The sequence below is a fragment of the Polyodon spathula genome, chromosome 6 (genome assembly GCF_017654505.1).
Source record: "Polyodon spathula isolate WHYD16114869_AA chromosome 6, ASM1765450v1, whole genome shotgun sequence".
In the NCBI taxonomy this organism is placed as follows: domain Eukaryota; kingdom Metazoa; phylum Chordata; class Actinopteri; order Acipenseriformes; family Polyodontidae; genus Polyodon; species Polyodon spathula.
Window position 1 is genome coordinate 20,537,825 of NC_054539.1, and position 20,333 is coordinate 20,558,157.

The 20,333-nt window shown below is 37.6% G+C and overlaps 1 protein-coding gene across 5 annotated transcripts; it reads right to left on the minus strand.

Moving 5' to 3' along the window:
* Positions 1-241: 241 nt before the first annotated feature.
* LOC121316993 (bcl-2-associated transcription factor 1-like) lies at positions 242-18,817 on the minus strand. 5 transcript variants are annotated; one of them, XM_041252469.1, is made up of 12 exons: positions 18,709-18,817; positions 16,090-16,244; positions 14,813-15,712; positions 13,955-14,629; positions 13,664-13,836; positions 11,755-11,860; positions 11,486-11,549; positions 10,740-10,924; positions 9,929-10,094; positions 6,049-6,201; positions 5,163-5,372; positions 242-834 (listed from the first exon to the last, which is right to left on the minus strand). In XM_041252469.1, the coding sequence occupies exons 2-12, from the start codon at positions 16,191-16,193 to the stop codon at positions 829-831; spliced, it is 2,742 nt and encodes a 913-aa protein (XP_041108403.1). In that variant the 5' UTR covers positions 16,194-16,244; positions 18,709-18,817; the 3' UTR covers positions 242-828. The 5 variants fall into 5 exon arrangements, 2 of the variants coding, with proteins under 2 accessions (XP_041108403.1, XP_041108402.1); XM_041252468.1 differs by lacking the exon at positions 242-834 and having other exon boundaries at positions 3,206-5,372; XR_005950474.1 differs by lacking the exons at positions 242-834; positions 5,163-5,372; positions 6,049-6,201 and adding an exon at positions 10,476-10,616 and having other exon boundaries at positions 10,002-10,094.
* Between the last annotated feature and the right edge of the window lie 1,516 nt (positions 18,818-20,333).

Here is a 20,333-nt window from a genome sequence, read left to right on the forward strand (position 1 = left end):
CTGGGCAGCTCATACAGAACTGGATCTCCTATATTTTAGTTTTTTATTCATAGTTCACCCCTCACAGCTCCCGTGTGCAGTAGAACAAAATGACTTGGTTGGAGGCATTACTAACAATGTATGCTAGTAATTTCAACAATTGCACGTGGCATTGAATCTCAAAACATGCATGTCAAAATCAGTGCATGGTGTTTAAAGTTGAGGCTTTAAAGAAAAATTAAATGACCAACATTTCAGTTAGAAGTTGTTTTTTTTTCCCCCCAATGACTTCAAGACACTGAAAAACTGTTAATGTTTGTTATTGAGTAGTTTTTTTTTGTATTTCTAAATTCACTATTGAGTGTTGAATAGTTACAGATGATATGCTTACACTGAGCTAACAGGAAAAAGATGCAACCCTTACAACCTTGACATTATTTTGATTGATAGATTTAAAATATTAATTTCCAATGCTTGAACAGTACGTACCTTTTTAACAGCATATACCAATAAACAGAAGACCAGCAACTGTAGAATGTTTTACTTAACATTGAATGCAACCACTTAAATGCTAAAATCATTTAAAAAAAAAAAAAAAAAAAAAAGTTAATTTTTCACAAACAAGGTTTAAAGAAATTGAGTGTCTACAGTTTAATCTTTTGGTTACATACAATTAAGGTTCAGCCTAGTATGTCAACAAAAAGAAACTGATGTATACCAAAATTGACAAATAAAATCCCACTAAAATGCCAACATTCATTGAAACACAAATCACATTAAAAAAAAAAATGGGATGATCAATTCTTGAATGGCATGAGACTTCACACTCCCTTCTTCCACTGGAGCTGATTATTCCTGAAAGAAAAAATTAAAATGTTTAGTTTTGTTTTGTTCGAAAATGCTGATCAGACACCCGTACTTTGACATGCCAAGCAATATCACAGTTCACAAATGTGGAGAAAGACAGGTGCGAGTAATCTCCATGTGCGTATGTTATGTTCTGTTGATATTGTGCATACCGTTCTGATTGTTGTGCTTGCAATGCGATCAATGCTGTTGTGGTTGCTGGGTTACATGTCGCTTGATGTCAGGGCTGGATTAAGAACTCACGGGGCCCTGGGCACAGACTAGATAAATTGACCTTTTGTTGAGCAGCTTTGAATGTAGTTAAGAGGCTGTTGCATTTCTACTGTATTTTTTTTTGCCTGCAGTTTCTCAACATTACCAGCTCCATGGGCTCTCTTGCTCCTTGTCGTTTTTTCAGCCACTTCACAGCTGTCTTGTAGGGGCTTTTTTTTTTTTTTTTTTTTTGTAAAAACAAACTAAACTTTGGATTTTGTTGTACTAAAGCGGCGGCTTTTAAACCTTTTTCTTTTTTTTTGTTTCCGTTTATCGCCCTCAATTGAGTAGCGACGGTTGGATAACTTGCTGAATTAGACCTTTAATTATTTTTAGCTCTTAACATTGCATATTTCAAGTTAGCTAAAACATTTTATAAGTAAATTGAAGTCTGCAACTGTTTAACAGCTGAAAACAATTAAAGGTTTAATTGAGAAAATGAACAGTTCAATTAAGGGTCTAGCTAAGGAATTGTGAGCTCAGATGGAATGAAAACCAGCAGACGCAGGGGGCCCCAGGACCAGGGTTGAGAAAAACTGCACTAGGAAAGTCAGTGCGTCATTTGTTTAGCAACAGGCTTAACAACCACAAACCTGGTTCTAAACAAACCAGCAAGATGGTGTTATGGTTTTATTCAGTAATGAACCAAAACATGTATTGAAAATATAAAAGTGATGTACAGTTATGCTTCTACTAAGGCATATTAAAGTTTCTTGTGTACAATTACTGCCTAATTATTATTAACATTATTATAGCTACATGCATATCAAACCTTAATCCCTCAGAGTACCAATATTATTTGTTTATTAAGCAGACACCTTTATCCAAGGCGATTTACAGAGACACGGGTGTGTGAACTATGCATCTGCTGCAGAGTCCCTTACGTCTCACCCGAAAGAGGGAGCACAAGGAGGTTGTGAGATGCTCAGGGTCAGTGAGTGAGCCAAGACTTGAACCGGGGACCTCCTGGTTATAAGTCCTTTTCTTTAATTAATTACTACAGTATGCAACAGTCATATGACATTAAGTATGTAGTGTAACAGATCCGCGTGCGGTAAGACGGCATAAAACTAAAATCTGTTACATTTCACAATTATCCCAATTCAAAATGCATCCAGGAGTTCTACACTGCTGGAATCCTAAATGGGGAGACACCCTCACTTCAACACAGTAAGTTGACTTTTGTATATGTATTAGTGAAACGTACATGCAACATACTATAGAAACCGAGTGGTGTTTATTTTTAATAACCAAAAATACTAGTTAATTTCTGGTGGACACAGACTTGTTTTTTTGCCTTGGACTTCCTGGAACAGGAACAGAGTTTGTATACCACTTGGCCTGAACCCGTTTCCAGCATTACTATAGTCCATCACACATAACCCATTTGAGGGCAATGAGAATTTTCTTTTTGCTCGGACGACAACAACCAGGGGCTTGTTTCTATATTGCGAGATTGTAAGTTCAAATATGAGAAGTCTTTCGATTAGCTATGACCTACAATCTGTGTGAGCAATGTTATATGGACACGCTATATAGTATGACATTGTGCAATACAAAATGAGCCCCAGGTCTTTCATGTGACCAAATTACAACTACTGTATATAAAAACAAATCTGTTCATATTTTAGTGGGTTACTGTGGGATGCAAAGTAAATACATAAAGAATTACACTTATGTAACATTCTTAACACCCTACACAAATCTGATGGTGAAACAAGCCAAAAATCGCGTTTGTATTTAAATTAGTCAATTTGTTTGTCAATTCATGAATTGGTCCCTTTGTCTAGCGATTAGTCCATAAATAACAGTAATTCATAAACCTATTTGTTAATTCATCTAATAATTCATTCATTAATTTGTCAATTCATTAATACGAAAGGCTGTACGGACTTTAGCGTCAAGCACTTGCGCAGTGCTTGACCTGCAAATTTCCAATCAACCAGATGAACTTCCCTGCAAACTTCCCAAACAGTCACACTTCCCACTGTCAATCTCACACTGTGCCAAAAACACTGCAACCTTTCTAGCCAATGGGACCACCCAGTAATATTTTAACCAATGAAAATCCAGCCTCACTCAAAACTGCTTCAGCCAATAATATTGCAGTTTATTAGAAATGGCATTTCAAGTTATTCTATTTAACAAGATAATCTACTTCCGTCTCACTGTGCACAAAGCATTGCTGTATATACAGAGAGCTCAGCAAAAAAAAAATGGAGGTGTAAGAAATGTTGCTGGTTTTCGCCATATTAAAAAAAAAATGCATCAAACTTTTGAAGTCTTTTCACATTTGTCCAAGGTCTTTTGAAGAAAACAGCAACTTTAGCAAATTAAGACAATACATAATTATTATGAAAAATAATATTTTTCTGAGCACTATCCTGTTTCCGCTGCGCATGTGTGTAAATATACTTAACTGATGATCGCACATGTCATCGATGATATTTACTGATAGTTTTCAGAAGCGGGTAACAGGAATTTTAAAAGATTATCATATCAGATATTTTATTACTATTTTTGTGTGTTAATTATTTGTGAAATAATTTTCTAACATATACGGTTGAACATTTTTTTTTTAATCGGGAAGTTTGTCTGGTTGATTGGAAATTTGCAGGTTAAGTAGTACCCAGTAAACACTTAACACTAGAGTCCATACAGCCTTTTGTATTAATGAACTGGCAAATTAATTAATGAATTATTAGACGAGTTAAAGTTTATGAATTACTGCATGGATTGACGAATTGCTGGAGAAGTGGACCAATTCATAAACTGACCAACGAATTGACAAATTAATGGCTGTATAGTTTTGGCACAAATGGCGCTCCATATTGCACAACTGCAGTCACCACCCCTACACAACCCCAAGGCAAAGTTACTAGATCATCTATTCACTTGCCGGATTGCGCGGCCCTTCCAGTATGATTGACGCTCAATGACAAATACTAGAGTGAAAGCATTGTGCCAAAATTAAAACAAATAAATAAATGTAAATGTAGTTAGATTTATTTATTTTTTAAATTATTTTGGTACGAATTATCCTCCATAGTCCTGCCTAGTAATACATACAAAAATGAAAAGAATCTAAAACAGAATAAGCCCAATGGGAATTTGGTTGTTTTAAAAGCATTTTTATTTTAGTTAATATAAGACATTTCACAGAACAACGTCAATCCATGAAAGAGTTCAATAGCAAAATATAATGCACAAGAACTGAGAATCGATTATTTATTCATTTTATTTTTTTTGTCTTTCATGCAAACATACCATATTTAACACTTATGGCTCCTTATGAACTTTTTTTTTTTTTTTATGCTATATTTAGGGCTTCCGGGTTTTCCGCATTAAAAGAGAACTTTTCAGGACCACGAAACAGGTAAACATCGGTTAAAACAACTCTCCTACCCATATTCCACAACATAAAACTACTAAAATTCGGTGTACATGTACAATTTGAACAGTAATGTAATATTAACAGTACTAACAACAATAAAACAAAACTATAGTCGTAGCTTGTGACACTAGTAGAAGGCCTTTACTCGCCTGAAACCATGCCTGGCCAAATGAAGGAACTGTGGAAAACAAAAGCTGCGCTCCACAGTCAGCTCCGTTGAAATGAACTTTTGCACATCCAACTTAAACATAAAAACTCCCTATTCGCCAACAGTTTTAAAATGAATAAAGTTTGCTTTGACTGTTGTACATGCAGTACGTGTATTTTTCCAAGCAGCCTGCTTCTTGGAAGACTGGAAACTAGAAGTAGAAATGATCAGTTTAACCACGAGTTCTGTACTAAAGTTGATATCAGCTGATTCCAAACCGTGTTCCCTGTGTTTTTCACTGCAATTAGCACCAAGTACAGAACTGGGGAAGACCTGCAGACAGTATATTATTAGCTAGTACTCAATTTAGTACAGAAACAAGGACTAAACTCAAGCAACATGGTGTACAATAATAATTATGAACAGAATTATCATAGATACAACTAGGGCCACTGTCAATGCATAAAAAGGTTTAAGGACCTGCTACATCATATTACTATTCTGTCCCATTACACTCTCTACCTTCTCATCTTTGCGCTTGTCCTTCCGTTGTTCATTGTTTTCTACTTCCTCTTCATCTTCCACATTTCCCTCACACAGATACTTATCATGCGTCCACTTGGGACTGCTGCTGGACTTTTTGAAACTGAACCGCCCTCTGCCACGCTGAAAGGTGCCACGTCCCCTTCCTCTTTTGGCCCAATAGTCAATCCCATCATCTCTGTCATCATGCTACCACAAAATATAAAAAAATATATTTTTAAAAAGGTAAGAAAGTAGACCTCAGGTTGCCAGCCCAAGTGAGACTAATAGTTAAGGGAACGCCAGTATGTGTTTCATTATTCATTTACTTTCTGCAGCACATGGAATGCCAGCGTGGTTACAGAATAGTGTGCATGCAGGTTGGTTACACAATTGCACACAGCTTTTTGAAGAAGCAGGATTGACCTGGGTGACAGAACCAAGTACTCAATGCCCTGGAAGTAGAAACTTTCACATGACCACCCATTCAAATTTTCAGACTTTCAAGGCGGCATGCTTGTTACGGACACTTTTATCTAAGCCTCTGGAATGAATCGTCGGCCCAAACGTTGATTAGAGCAAATGTTTCTTCAAATCGCTCCACGCTGTCTCTGCAGCAATCTGGATCAAATTAACAGAAATATGGTTAAACAGAATAAACATAAATTGCTCCTTGTGGAAGTGGAACCTTCACACAGGTGTGGCTGTATGTCACTACATCCGCTTACGAACGCCCATCAGGTTCTATCCCCCCCCACCAACAGTCCAAAATTTAATTCAAAGCAAATCCAAAATCAACATAGAAATGGAATAGAACACAAAGCATCGAAAAAATAAGATGGTTTTGACTGGACCCTAACTATACTTAGCAAAATTATCTACGCACCAGAAAATATTTCTTGCTCTTTGGAGTATATTCAGGATCCCATTCCTCTTCCTTTGGTCTCTTCTGGAAAGGTACATTAGGAATACTGGGTGCGGCGTTCTGCCCTGAAAAGACTCCCCTGCCTCTTCCTCTGCCTCCTCTTATCCGAAATTGCTAGACATACATAATGCATGTTAAGTTAAATGTACTCAAAGGCTTACCCGTACCAGGGTGCATGTTCTAAATGCCTAAATTAGATAACACTTAATGAAACAAAATATGTAGCAGTTTTTAAAAACACTAAAATCATTCTGCCATGGCTATAACTACTAATAGCCATCAGCACCATGGAAAATAACCACCATATAGTGTACATACTATATATAAAATTATATATATATATATATATATATATATATATATATATATATATATATATATATATATATATATATATATATATAAAAAATTGGAAAAAATTGAGACCACTGCAAAATTTTCAGTTTCTCTGGTTTTACTATTTATAGGTATGTGTTTGGGTAAAATGAACATTTGTTTTATTCTATAAACTACTGACAACATTTCTCCCAAATTCCAAATAAAAATACTGTCATTTAGCGCATTTATTTGCAGAAAATGACAACTGGTCAAAATAACAAAAAAGATGCAGTGTTCACAGACCTCGAATAATGCAAAGAAGATAAGTTCATATTCATTTTTAAACACAATACTAATGTTTTAACTTAGGAAGAATTCAGAAATCAATATTTGGTGGAATAACCCTGAAAGCTGTGCTTGAAAATCATGCATCTTGGCATGCTCTCCATCAGTCTTTCACATTGATGTTGGGTGACTTTATGCCACTCCTGGCGCAAAACTTCAAGCAGCTCGGCTTTGTTTGATGGCTTGTGACCATCCATCTTCCTCTTGATCACATTCCAGAGGTTCTCAATGGGGTTCAGGTCTGGAGATTAGGCTGGCCATGACAGGGTCTTGATCTGGTGGTCCTCCATTGGCACCTTGATTGACCTGGCTGTGTGGCATGGAGAATTGTCCTGCTGGAAAAACCAATCCTCAGAGTTGGGGAACATTGTCAGAGCAGAAGGAAGCAAGTTTTCTTCCAGGACAATCTTGTACTTGGCTTGATTCATGCGTCCTTCACAAGGACAAATCTGCCCGATTCCAGCCTTGCTGAAGCACCCCCAGATCATCACGATCCTCCACCACATTTCACAGTGGGTGCGAGACACTGTGGCTTGTAGGCCTCTCCAGGTCTCCGTCTAACCATTAGATGACCAGGTGTTGGGCAAAGCTGAAAATTGGACTCAGAGAAGATGACCTTACTCCAGTCCTCTATGTCCAATCCTTATGGTCTTTTGCAAACATCCGCCTGGCTCTTCTTTGCTTCTCATTGATGAAGGGCTTTTTTCTAGCTTTGCACGACTTCAGCCCTGCCCCTAGGAGCCTGTTTCGAACCGTCCTCGCCGTGCACTTCACCCCAGCTGCCGTTTGCCATTCTTTTTGTAGGTCACTTGATGTCATCCTACGGTTGCTGAGTGACATTCGAATGAGTTGGCGGTCATCCCGGTCAGTGGAGAGTCGTTTTCGCCCTCTGCCGGTCTGTAGCTTTGTTGTCCCCAATGTGTGCTGCTTGACCTTGTTCTTATGAACCGCCGTCTTTGAAATTTTAAGGATGGAAGCAACCCGACGCTCACTGTATCCCTCTGCCAGTAAAGCCAGAACTGAACCCTTCTTTTCCTCACTCAAAACTTTCCTTTTCAACTCTTTGGGCATGGTCTATAGTTATTTTTGATTCCAATTACTTTTGAGGTACTACTAGCACTGTTTTGCCATCCAGCTGGTCCTATTGCAAGAGGATAGTGATGACCACAGGAGTGGTTTTTATACTTTTCCTCGTTAAATAAGATTTGGTTCAGGTGATCCCCTAATCAGTACCTCATTCACTAGAATGAGGTGTGCCTGTGTTGGAATTCAACAGACGCTGGAATGGAATGGCTGCCATACATGTAGAGATGCTGATTTAAAAAAAATTTGCAGTGGTCTCTTAATTTTTTCCAGTCTGTGTATATATGTATATATATATATATATATATATATATATATAATATATATATATATTATATATATATAATTATATACCATACACACACACACACACACACAGGCTTGCAAAAGTATTCAGACCCCTGACTAATTCTCTCATATTACTGAATTACAAACGGTGCATTGAAATTTCATTCTGTTTGATATTTTATTTTTAAACACTGAAACTCAGAATCAATTATTGTAAGGTGACATTGGTTTTATGTTGGGAAATATTTTTAAGAAAAATAAAAAACTGAAATATCTTGCTTGCATAAGTATTCAACCCCCACACATTAATATTTGGTAGAGCCACCTTTCGCTGCAATAACAGCTTTAAGTCTTTGGGGTAAGTATGTACCAGCTTTGCACACAGTGTCGGAGTGATTTTGGCCCATTCTTCTTGGCAGATTTGCTCCAGGTTGTTCAGGTTGGTTGGACGACGCTTGTGGACCGCAATTTTCAAATAGTGCCATAGATTCTCAATGGGATTGAGATCAGGACTTTGACTGGGCCACTGTAGGACATTCGCCTTTTTGTTCTTGAGCCACTCCAATGTTGCTTTGGCCTTGTGCTTGGGATCATTGTCCTGCTGAAAGGTGAATTTCCTCCCAAGCTTCAGTTTTTTAGTGGACTGAAGCAGATTCTCTTGCAGTATTTTCCTGTATTTTGCTCCATCCATTCTTCCTTCAATTGTAACAAGATGCCCAGTCCCTGCTGATGAGAAGCATCCCCACAGCATGATGCTGCCACCACCATACTTCACTGTAGGGATGGTGTGTCTTGAGGCATGGGCAGTGTTAGGTTTGCGCCACACATAGCGCTTTGAGTTTTGGCCAAAAAGCTTTATCTTGGTCTCATCTGACCACAAAACCTTTTCCCACATCGCAGCTGGGTCACTCTCATGCTTTCTGGCAAACTCCAGACGTGCTTTCAGATGGTACTTTTTGAGTAACGGCTTCTTTCTTGCCACCCTCCCATACAGGCCAGTGTTATGCAGAGCTCTTGATATGGTTGACTGGTGCACCATTACTCCACTCCCAGCCACTGAACTCTGTAGCTCCTTCAAAGTGATTGTTGGCCTCTCTGTGGCTTCTCTCACAAGTCTCCTTCTTGTTTGAGCGTTGAGTTTTGAGGGACGGCCTTTTCTTGGCAGTGCCTGGGTGGTGTGATGCAGCTTCCACTTCCTGATTATTGATCCAACTGTGCTCACTGGCATATCCAAACACTTGGATATTATTTTCTATCCTTTCCCTAATTTATGCATTTGTATTACTTTATCTCTAACTTCTGTAGAATGCTCTTTGGTCTTCATTTTCCTTCATATTCACAGCCTTACCAATGATCCTTCAACAGTGGGGTTTTTATCCAGAAAATGTGACAGCAACTTTAATGGTTCACAGGTGGAGGCCAATGGTAAGGTAATTGTGTCCTCGTTAGGGCAATTTCTTTCATCAGTGCAAACTGGGAGCTTCCACAGCACAGGGGTTGAATACTTATGCAAGCAAGATATTTCAGTTTTTTTATTTTTCTTAAAAATATTTCCCAACATAAAACCAATGTCACCTGACAATAATTGATTCTGAGTTTCAGTGTTTTAAAATAAAATATCAAACAGAACAAAATTTCAATGTACCATTTGTAATTCAGTAATATGAGAATTGGTCAGAATACTTCTGCAAGCCACTGCATGTGTGTGTGTGTGTGTATATGATATTTATATATATATATATATATATATATATATATCTATATATATATATATATATATATAAAAACGCAGATTGTAGATACTTACAAAAGTTCCCCTTGCCCTATTTCCTCCCTGATAACATGAGTAATCTTTTTGTTCGTGGTGGGACTTGTATTCCTCGTCCCTTTCTTTCCGGCTATCCTTATCTTCCTGTGACACAGAAGAGGAGGATGACGATCTTGAATGGTCTCGCTCTTTGTTTTTGTGCTTGCTGCAAGAAAATAAAGAGCCCTTCAGAAAAAAGCTTTATTTGCATTTTTTGGTTAATTGCACCTTTAAAATACATTTGCATAAAAATCACAAACAATTATATTAATACAAACCAGCGGATCAGTTGTTCTTTATTAGTGACATGGTAATTATTGCATACAGCACACTTTTTGTGGTAAAGTATAAAATACCAAGTACTAGATAGGAAAAACTTTTTTTTTGGGGGGGGGGGGGGGGGGGGGGGGGGATCTCAGATTTTATGACTGCACACACATAGTTGAAAACATAATTTAATAACAATCATAAGTGAACAGTAATTATTTCAAATCCAATGACAACAGAAAAAACAGCAACATCAAGCATTATAAACCGCAGTTCTTACACATTAACTTTAAGAAGTGCACTGCAATGAAGTCCAACCTCTTGTTGTAGTCTGGATTATCTGACAGTTTATTATGTCATTTTTGTTTGCTAATCCCAATTGTCGTCATCCAACATAAGCCGCAAGAAAGACAACAGATTACTGCTGTAAAACAAAATGTTTAATTGTGTATAAATATTGCAAGAAACAAATGATCAAATATTAAAAAGAAAAGTGTACATTTCGTCAATTAAAACCTGCAAGATGAAATAGATAAATGCCTACCTTTCATCACTGTAAAACTGGTAGTCTTTGTAGTCCTTGAATTCTTTGCCCAGTTTGTCCAGTTTTCGTGACGGGCTGGGTTCACGAGAACCCCTCGAGTCGTCTCGTTCCCAGCTCCGCTCCTTTCGCCGACGATCAATGTCATGCCTCAAGTCAGCTGAATCACATCTTGATTTTTTCTCACCCTGTTGAAGAATTACATGTTCAACCTCAACCAAATTAAGCTTAAAAACTGAAGTTCGGGAGAAAGGACAGGCCCCTACAAAAAAAAAAAAACATGTAAATACCCCTGCAGCCCACCCTCTCTTGAGTTTGATTCATTTGCATCCCACCACCTCACCAGTAGCTTCTCTAGGTTGTTCAAATAAATATATAAATAAATATTATATATATATATATATATATATATATATATATATATATATATATATGGGTAAACATGGGTCTCTTGCCTCGTCCAGGCGGCCAGGTGGTGTACCCACAAACAAAGCATGTTTGATGCCAAATTGTTTCTTTCATACAATCGCATAATCAATAAAATATTTCTTAATGTCAAATTTCTGCGTTGTGGGGTTTGTATTGAACTACTGAATGCCCTTTTGACACAATCCTACCATGCTGAATGATTGCAAGATTTTAAAATATGAGGTTTATAAGCTTCTGGGCAAAATAGGTCACTCTTTAGATCATACAAATACATCCTGTTAAGTTAGTAAGTGTCAAGCTATGTTGTATGACTAAATTACCTTGTGACCTTCTTCCTTAATGATTCTCTCCTTCTTAAAAACACTGGGGGAGATGTTGATCCTCCTGTAAAAAGTAAACAAAAAAAAAAAAAAGAATAATTTTCCATTTTTGCAGGTTATACATTTACTATCCACAGCCCCAAACACAATCTGTTTACCACAAAACTGAATTCAGTGACAATGCAGAAAGGCTGCTGAAGCCATCACATGATGAGGGTGCACATCCAGTATTTCCACCTGCCACAACTGCAAACACAAAATGTTGTTACCTGTGAATCTCTGGACTTTTTGGTCTGGCTTCATGTCCTTCAGCAGCTTTCTGATGGACAGTGAACCGCTCATGGAGGGTCATTCCTGTTGACTTGAAGTAATGCTCTGTTGGTTGCAGAGGAGAAATACTGCCCAGTTAGTTTTAATTTCACCTATTTACACAATATTTCCAAACTTGACAGGGGATTGGTTACGCAGTAGGCGAGTAAAGGAAAGAATATTCAAGAAACCTATCAGAAGAAAAAAGGCAGATTGGTCAGCCATTGCAAGAAACCTACTGTATGTTCACATTCTAAAACACAATTATTTAAAATACACTGGTATAGTGTTGATTCAATTTTGAAAAGCAGACAGAACATTAGACAAACACCAAGTAAAGGCATGATGTTTTTATTTATAATTATAGTACCTTCAAGTCCCATCAATTTTAGTTGGAACACTGCAGCAACTATAAATAAAAAGCCATTTTATTTTAAATTCACACAGTATGTGAAACACTGCTCATGATCATCCAATTTGATAGTAATCCATCCATAACCTCAAGCATTGAAATTCTATTGTAAAACATCGGTGCCTTTAAAATCGGTGGAGAATATAAAACCGAGCAAGTCAAAGCTACAAAATTAAACAAATGGCTTGAATTCAGATGATCATGTTAGTAAGCTCTTCACAAGCAGATATCACTGGGTGACAATAAAGCAAGTTAAAACTTAAACAAAGTCCCTCGTCAGTATTTACGGTTACTTTGACAATGGAACTAACACAGATTATGCCTAAAGCAGTTAATGGAAAAACACGTATAGGTTTCATCTACAGGGCCCCTAAGTTGACCAATTCACTGCATAATCACCCAGTATAGCAAATTATTCAATATAAATGTTTTGGAATCAGAAGAGACTTTTGTACACATTACCAGTTAACTAAAAGTAGTGACCTCCAACCTTACCTCAGACACAAATCTTTCAATAGATTTTTGTTTCAGAGCAAGAATATTGTAACTAACAAAAACAGTTGAGAGCGAAGCATTTAAAAGTTTAGATTTAAAAAAAACATAAAAACCTGCCAGTAGATGCATTTGTATAATTACTACAGTACGAATCCAATAGCATGTCAATTTATAAAAAAATTAAATCAGGAAATTATTCTGCAAAACATCATCTGTTATATCTGGACATGCTAGTTGGAGAATACAAAAATAACATCAGCAGTTATTTTCTTTAAAAAAAAGATTTTAAAAAACCCTCTGCTTTTTCTTGTTAACAAATGATATCCATATTTCAACTTACCGCCTTGTTTCCAGAAAATGTCTCATAACCAATCACTAACACTTGAATCAGTCACTACAAGTGTAGTGTCTCAATCAAACCCAACATGGAGGCAGAAGAATTTTGGAGCTAGTAATTGAGATTTTAGGTCAGGAACACAGAAGCTTCAACTTTGTCTGTTTTTGCATCTGTGTCTTTCAAACGTAATTACATTTTGAACATGGAACTTGGCATTTCAATGCATATTCCAGGACTGCCATGACCTATTTATAATGAAAAAGAAAACATCACTGGCCGTTTTCAGCTCCTCAACCACAATGAGCTGTTGTACATTACCACTTCTGAAGTGCAGCACAATGAAATCCTCCATTCTAAAACTAAGCAGACTTGATACGAGCGCTGCAAGAGCATTAAAGCAGATATACTTAAAACCATGAGGCTAAATTAAATGTAAAATTTCATAATGAGTATTACTACATGGCACTTTTTTAAATAGTATTGTTAAAATAAAGAATCTTTAATAATTCGTACATAGCGAATCTTGAAAATCAACAATTACAAAATTTAAAGCGATTGAGATTACAGTGATAAAATACAAATTAAAGCAGCATTTATTAAGCAACAGACTGTATTTGTAACATACCCTTTACATGGTGAACCAAGGACACAATATGCTGAATAAAAGACTCTGCAGAACTTTTGTACTCCTGAGGCCCCTTTATGTGGTCAAAGATGGAACGAAATCCTTGCTCCCTCTTGACAGAGTGGACAAGCGCACTTGCAAGAGATCTTTCACTTGCGACGGAAGTCCCTGGGCTGAATAAGGAAACAAAACAAACAACAAAAGAAATAGAAAATGGAGTTGGAATTCTTTTAAGACATGGATTTCTCTTTCAAAATGTGCTACAGGTAGTTTATAAAACAGTATGTTTACCTTGGGTCATCATACACCACTTTCACCTCAGGACGGCAGGCCTCATTGGTGACCATTTTTACCCTAGCTAGGCTTTCATCTCGAAGCAATGCCTTATCCCTCATATCAACAGTCTTTTTCAGCAGACCACCATGCTCATAGAGCTCTCTGAGCTTCTCGGCCTTGAGCTGCTGTGGGGACACTGTGTCTCTCTTTATGGTAATTTTCTCGTCAAACTTTTCTGCACTCTTACCCTCTTCTGCGTACTTCCCTTTATTTACACCTAGCCTGTCCACCAAATAGCTGGTATCCTTAAACTTGTATGTCCTGTCCTCCCCAAACCTGTCATAATCCCTCTCTCCTTTTGATAATGTTTTAATTTTATACTTGCCACTTTCCTCCTGGCTGTCTAAGCTCCAGCGGGACTCAACTGCATAAGTCTTAACCTGCTCTACCTGACTGGTCACTTTAAACTGGTAGGGCTGCCTATAGGCTTGAGACTCGTCCTCCTCCTCCTCCTCTACTTCAGGAGAGTCACCCAGGAAAGGCACTTTTTCACCCTCCTTTTTGCCCCCGAGATCTAAGCCTCCCTGCTCAGCCCTGCCTTTCTCTTGTACTCTGTCCTTCTGGGCATCTTTCTCCCTCCCGTTACCCCTTTCGTGTAGGTAAACTCTGCTACCATCCTCTTCTGTGTACCTGGTAATAAAAAATGAGTTAAAATTGTTTTCCAGCAACAAAAGTCCCACAACAAAGTAGCTTAAAAAAAAAAAAAAAAAAAAAAAAAACAGTATAAGTAGATGATAAAAAAATATGCAGAATACATTTTACTGAATTGTTTGTTATGGAAATAGAACTGAACAATATTAACGTAATGATCACCTTTTGAGGTACTTTCCAGCTTTTGGGAGATCCTGCTCATCACTGTTAGGGAAAAATGCTCTGCTGCTCTGACTGGCAGAGAAAGCTTTAGCTGGACTCCTCCTGGGGGAGGTGCAGTAGAGGGGGCTGTCATGGGAGGGGCTGTAATTCCCCAAAAGACCATCAGGGCTATGCTGCATGGAATGTAACCGGTGTGAAGGCAAGGAGGGGGGGCTGATTTTAGAGGCAACCTGGCGCGAGACAGTGTCTGAGCGCGAGGAGCTCTGGCTGGGCGGGGTGGGGGTGGGGGAGGGACTGCGGTGGGAGTGGGGGCTGGTGTCGTTGTAGGCAGCAATCCCTATCCAGCTCTCAGCAATGACAGCAGGGGTCCTCTTGAGGTCAGAGATCGACTTGGAAGACAACAAGTTGGCTGCCTGTTCACTTTTTACATCCCCCTTCTCATCCAGCTGCCTGCCTGCCCCTTCGTCCTTCATAGGACCCCCTTCCAATTTCTTGCCAGGCTTGTCCTTGGAGCTGCGCTTCTTTGAGGCAACGGGGGACCTGCTGTAGTGGGAGGAGGAGCGGGAGCTGGAGGATCTGCGGGATGGAGAAGAGCGTTCGGAGTGGTGTGATTTGCTTCGAGATCTCTGTGAAGCTGACCTGCGTTTTGGAGTCCTGGACCGAGAGCGCCCCCTTCTGGGGCTACGAGAGTAGTGCCGGTTCTGCCAGTTGGGCCTGAACCCGCCTCGGTGTTGAAAGCGCCCACCACCCTGATGATAGTAGCCTCTACCCCGACCGCGGAACCCATAGGGGCGCCTCATCCCTCTGTTCATGCGGTAATCTCGTCGATAATCTCGGGGGTAATTACGCTCACGTTCCCGACTTCGGGAACGGGAGTATGATCTGGATCGAGATCTAGAACTAGAAAAAAATAAAAATAAATCTAAATCACTGTGGACTACATCTTGTTTTTAAATCAACCAAGGAAATTACATATTAATCAATTTAATGAACATGGCACAGCTGTTTAGCTATGAATAGCAGACAACAGTAAAAATCTGCCCTGTGATAACTAAAACGGATAATTTGACATAGATCAATCTTTTTAAATAGACAAAAAATATAACCATAGTATTCAGATTAATTAATTAATTCTTAGGCTCTGGTAAAACCAAAAAGTAATAAAATCCAGTACCTACTACATTGTACAGATGGTAGTCAGATATATACCCCAACAGCAACAATTTATTTTAAGTCATATTTAATTTCCACATTAGCACAATTTTCCCACAATTTACCTGTATCTCTTTTTCCTTGAACGTGATCTGGTACGAGATCTTGAGCTAGAGTGAGACCCAGATTTTGATCTTGAAGAATGCGAAGGGGAGTTGGATCGCACCATTTTTGTTAACTACTGGTGCCTGACAGTCAATCTGATATGCTTCACTTCAACCTTAGGAAAAATGTAGACATTACATCAAAATCTGTACAGGCACTTATTTTGAACTACCTGATTTTAATATCCCAGATAACACCACGTAACAATTATTATTTTTTTTTGTTCCTGGGTAGTAAGTGTTATTTCCTAATTGCTTATGCCTCAAAAGTATAGAAAATGGCTATTATTCCCCACAAACTTTGCTTTTGTGACCAGGACAGTGATATTTCAAAATATCACTATTTCCAATGGGAAAATGGGCAAATGTGTGTCTTTTCGTTCACATAAAGTCAGAAAAAAACAACATATGAATCCAAATCAACATGTATTTATACTAAAGTAATACAAAAATGACTACAAAAGATTTAGAAGGGAGTAGTTTTTCGAGATTTACGATTATACTGTAAATACAGTAAGGTCTAGCATTCAGAGGGCATGATGACAGTGATTCACACAATAAGGGGAATACATTACTTTTTTTTTCCCCAATGATCTGAAATAAGTCTAGTCTAAATGTCCCTGACTGCTATTCACAAGGGCGGTTCTGCCATAAGGCTTGGGGCTTACGCCCCCCCTCCCCCCACACTTTAAGCCCATTGAGCGGACAATCGTAGAATTACCTCATTTTTGCCTAACCTGCACTATCTCTGCACACAGCTTTTGTTCGTTAATTACACACATTTCTCTCTTCTCTGGTAATTTGTAACAACTGTAAATGTTCTAATGTCATCAACCAACGAGAGAGCAGCCTATAATGCCCCCCCCCCCCCCCCGCCGATAGCTTTTACCCCTGTGATTTTTTGCCTAGGCTAATTCTCACCCCTGTGAATTGTATTTTAGGCTCATTCTCACCCCATAGTGAGAATTAGCCTTGGCAAAATTTAATGGGAGTGAAAAGAACTAGCCAGCTAAAATTCATTGGGGTGAAAGGATTAGGCTGTGACACCGGTGTGAAAAAAAACTTTAGATAAATAAATGGCCAGACACAACAGTAAGAATTTATATCGATTAGTTTTATTAGTTTGATTTTATCAGGTTTGTGTTATGGTGTTTTTTTTTTTTTAAATATTAAAATGTACACTTTGCTTAAATAAGTAGCTAAATCAGATTTGCAACAAATGTGTGTGATGCACTGTACTGGTAGATAGACGATTTTAATAATGTAGGGAAATCATGTAAAGCGATTCTTGTAACACTTTTTTTTTTGTTTAAGGCGACAGCAGTAGATACATCTTTGGACAGCTTTAAAAAAAAAAAAAAAAAAAAAAAGGTATTCCACGGACAGCAGGAATGTAGTAGTTTGCACCAAGGCGAATTATTTTGTTTGAACTATTTCAACATTGCAGACCTGTATACAGGTCTAGGAAAAATAACACAGCAGTAAACTGATATAATATACTACATGGTTGTTTTAGTTTTTTCCCCAGTATGAATATTGTTTATTTCATTATCCTAGGGTAGTGCAACTCCTCAGTGCTGAAAGACTGAAACTGCACCTCACGTTTTTGGCAGTATTAGTGGACATTTACTGTATAAATGTTCTGAAAACTGATTATTAAAATGAATGTGATATATAACCCAAAGCTTCTAAGTATGTTTTATCGTTCTGTAACCCTACATCGAACTGTTTTTAAAGCTTTATCACTCAACATTCCTCTTTTTTTTTAAACTCCCAACACAATTTTGTTGTAACTGAAAAGTTGACAAAGGTTCATATGCAATTGAACAATGTATGTATTTATACTACAGCTCAGTTATCATGATACTGACTTCTGAGAAAACTACTGCTATCGTCGAGTGTTCTATCGTTTAAAACCAAAAGCCTTAATTCTGATACAGCACTATGCAGTTGCTGGTCTAGTGGTTCTTCAAATACAAAGCGATTCAATATAGGTTTATTCCAGCGTAAAGAAGTTTAACATGGCGCTACATAGTCGTTTGCCATTAACAAACGAGGCAGTTTTTATTAAAATAAATTAAATCATTCAATTACAACCCCAAACGGATGTGTATTTATCGTGTCGCCCCCCTCCCCCCTTTTAGCACCAGTTCTCCACCGCACAGGTCCAATAAAATGTGTTGTGTGAAATGTTTGGAGACAATGTAGCACCCCAAACAAACATTGAGACGCGTGTTGTCTAACAAAAAATAATGGGCACTTTAACAACTGAATTATGCAATAAACGGTAACGCAATTTAAGTCAGGTTTACTGTACATTTTTCACTTTATCGAGGGGGGGGGGGGGAGGGGGGGGGGGGGTAATATATACTACGTATATTATATATCATATACTTGGTATGTTTTTTTTCTAAAATTCATAATAAATATACGGTCTCCCAAACAGTATTAAACTGAAGCTAAACGAAGGCCATTTTGAGAACCCTCCCCGCAGCACTAATTGTTATAATGTATTAGACATATTTTTAAAAAAAAATCTACATAAATGCATCCTGACGAAGTATTAGATTTGTTTCCTACCTCGTGGAACCTTTGATGATGATTTTTGTAGTTCTTTTTTTTCCTCCTCTTTTTCTCATCTCCCAACGTCTTACTCCGCAGACATTTTTTTTTCCTGTTCTCAGCCGAATCGGGGTCAAAGGGTATAGCTCATCACCCTTAACAACGGGGGAAAGCAGATGCTTAGGTCCAATAATCTTCCACGCTGTTTTGCGTGCTATAGTTTCCACGTTCACGCACATAACTGTACATAGTTTGTTGACTGATACCGGTTACTTGACACTCATTTGATTTCGAAATTGTCAGGTCCTCTGAATTTTATATTAATAATTTATATTTCTATTGACATTTGTGGAACACCTAGTCTACATAGGTTGAAAAACTGGGAATTTTATATATATATATATATATATATATATATATATATATATATATATATATATATATATATATATACACACACACACACACACACACACACTATACATATATATATATATATATATATATATATATATATATATATATCTATAATTATATATATATAATATATATTTAAGTTTGCATAAATTATTCCTACTTTGTGTGTGTGTGTTTGTGTGTTGTTGTTATTAAATAATTACACACAGGATTAATTTATTAAATGACGTTGAAAAAAAAAAAAAAAACCTACCTGGGAATAAAATAAGAAGATAATAACCACTAAAATGAAGAAATCTGACTTTATTTTAAATGATACAGAAGGTTATCATTGTGAATAAAGTGATTAAAATCTGAAATGTATATCTCATTTAAACAGATATGCTTCAAATCATGCCGTTGACTTGGATGAGGACATCAGTTAATGTTAAAATCAATTCAACATTACTTTGAATAAAAAGTAATTTATGAAACTGAAGAGTTGTTTTCAACTTGAAAATATTCTTTCCTTTTTTATCAGCAACAGTTATGAGATTATATCAGTTTGCTGAGGATGTAATATAATAATAATAATATATAGCGCTTTTCATAGTGGACCACCATCACAAAGTGTTTTACAGAGGAAGGCTGTGAACTGTGTATTATATACAGAGTCACTTACAATAGGAGATTGATTTAACATCTCATCTGCAGGATGGAGCACAAGGAGGTTAACTGACTTGCTCAAGGTGGGTAAGTCAGTCAGAGGCATAAGCAGAATTTGAACTGGTGACTTGCTGGTTACAAGCCCTAGACTTTAACCACTGGACCACACTGCTTCCTAATGTAGGTACATGTTTCTTCCTTCTGTATGTTTTATTAATATCCTTTCCAGGGGGCAAACGTACTACTAGGTTACAAAACAAGTCAACATCATAATTGCCTGTTCAACCAGTTAGTGGCTATAGCAAGATGACTACCAAATTTAGATGGTTTAAATATCACCACACGCAGCTGTGCTGGTTAAACATGATAGCACTAAGTTTTTTTGGCATATGCATTATGATGTTTTAGACAATTTTACCACACTTTAGGTACCCTGTTGATCTTAACTGAATTTTCCTTTGCTGCAGTAAATACCCAAGTGGAACTAATGGCTAGGGCTGTATTCCTCAGCTGAAGGCTCGGGTCCTCCAGTGAGCCTGTGTCAGAATCAGCAATCACTCTTGTGGCAAGGTGAGAGCCCT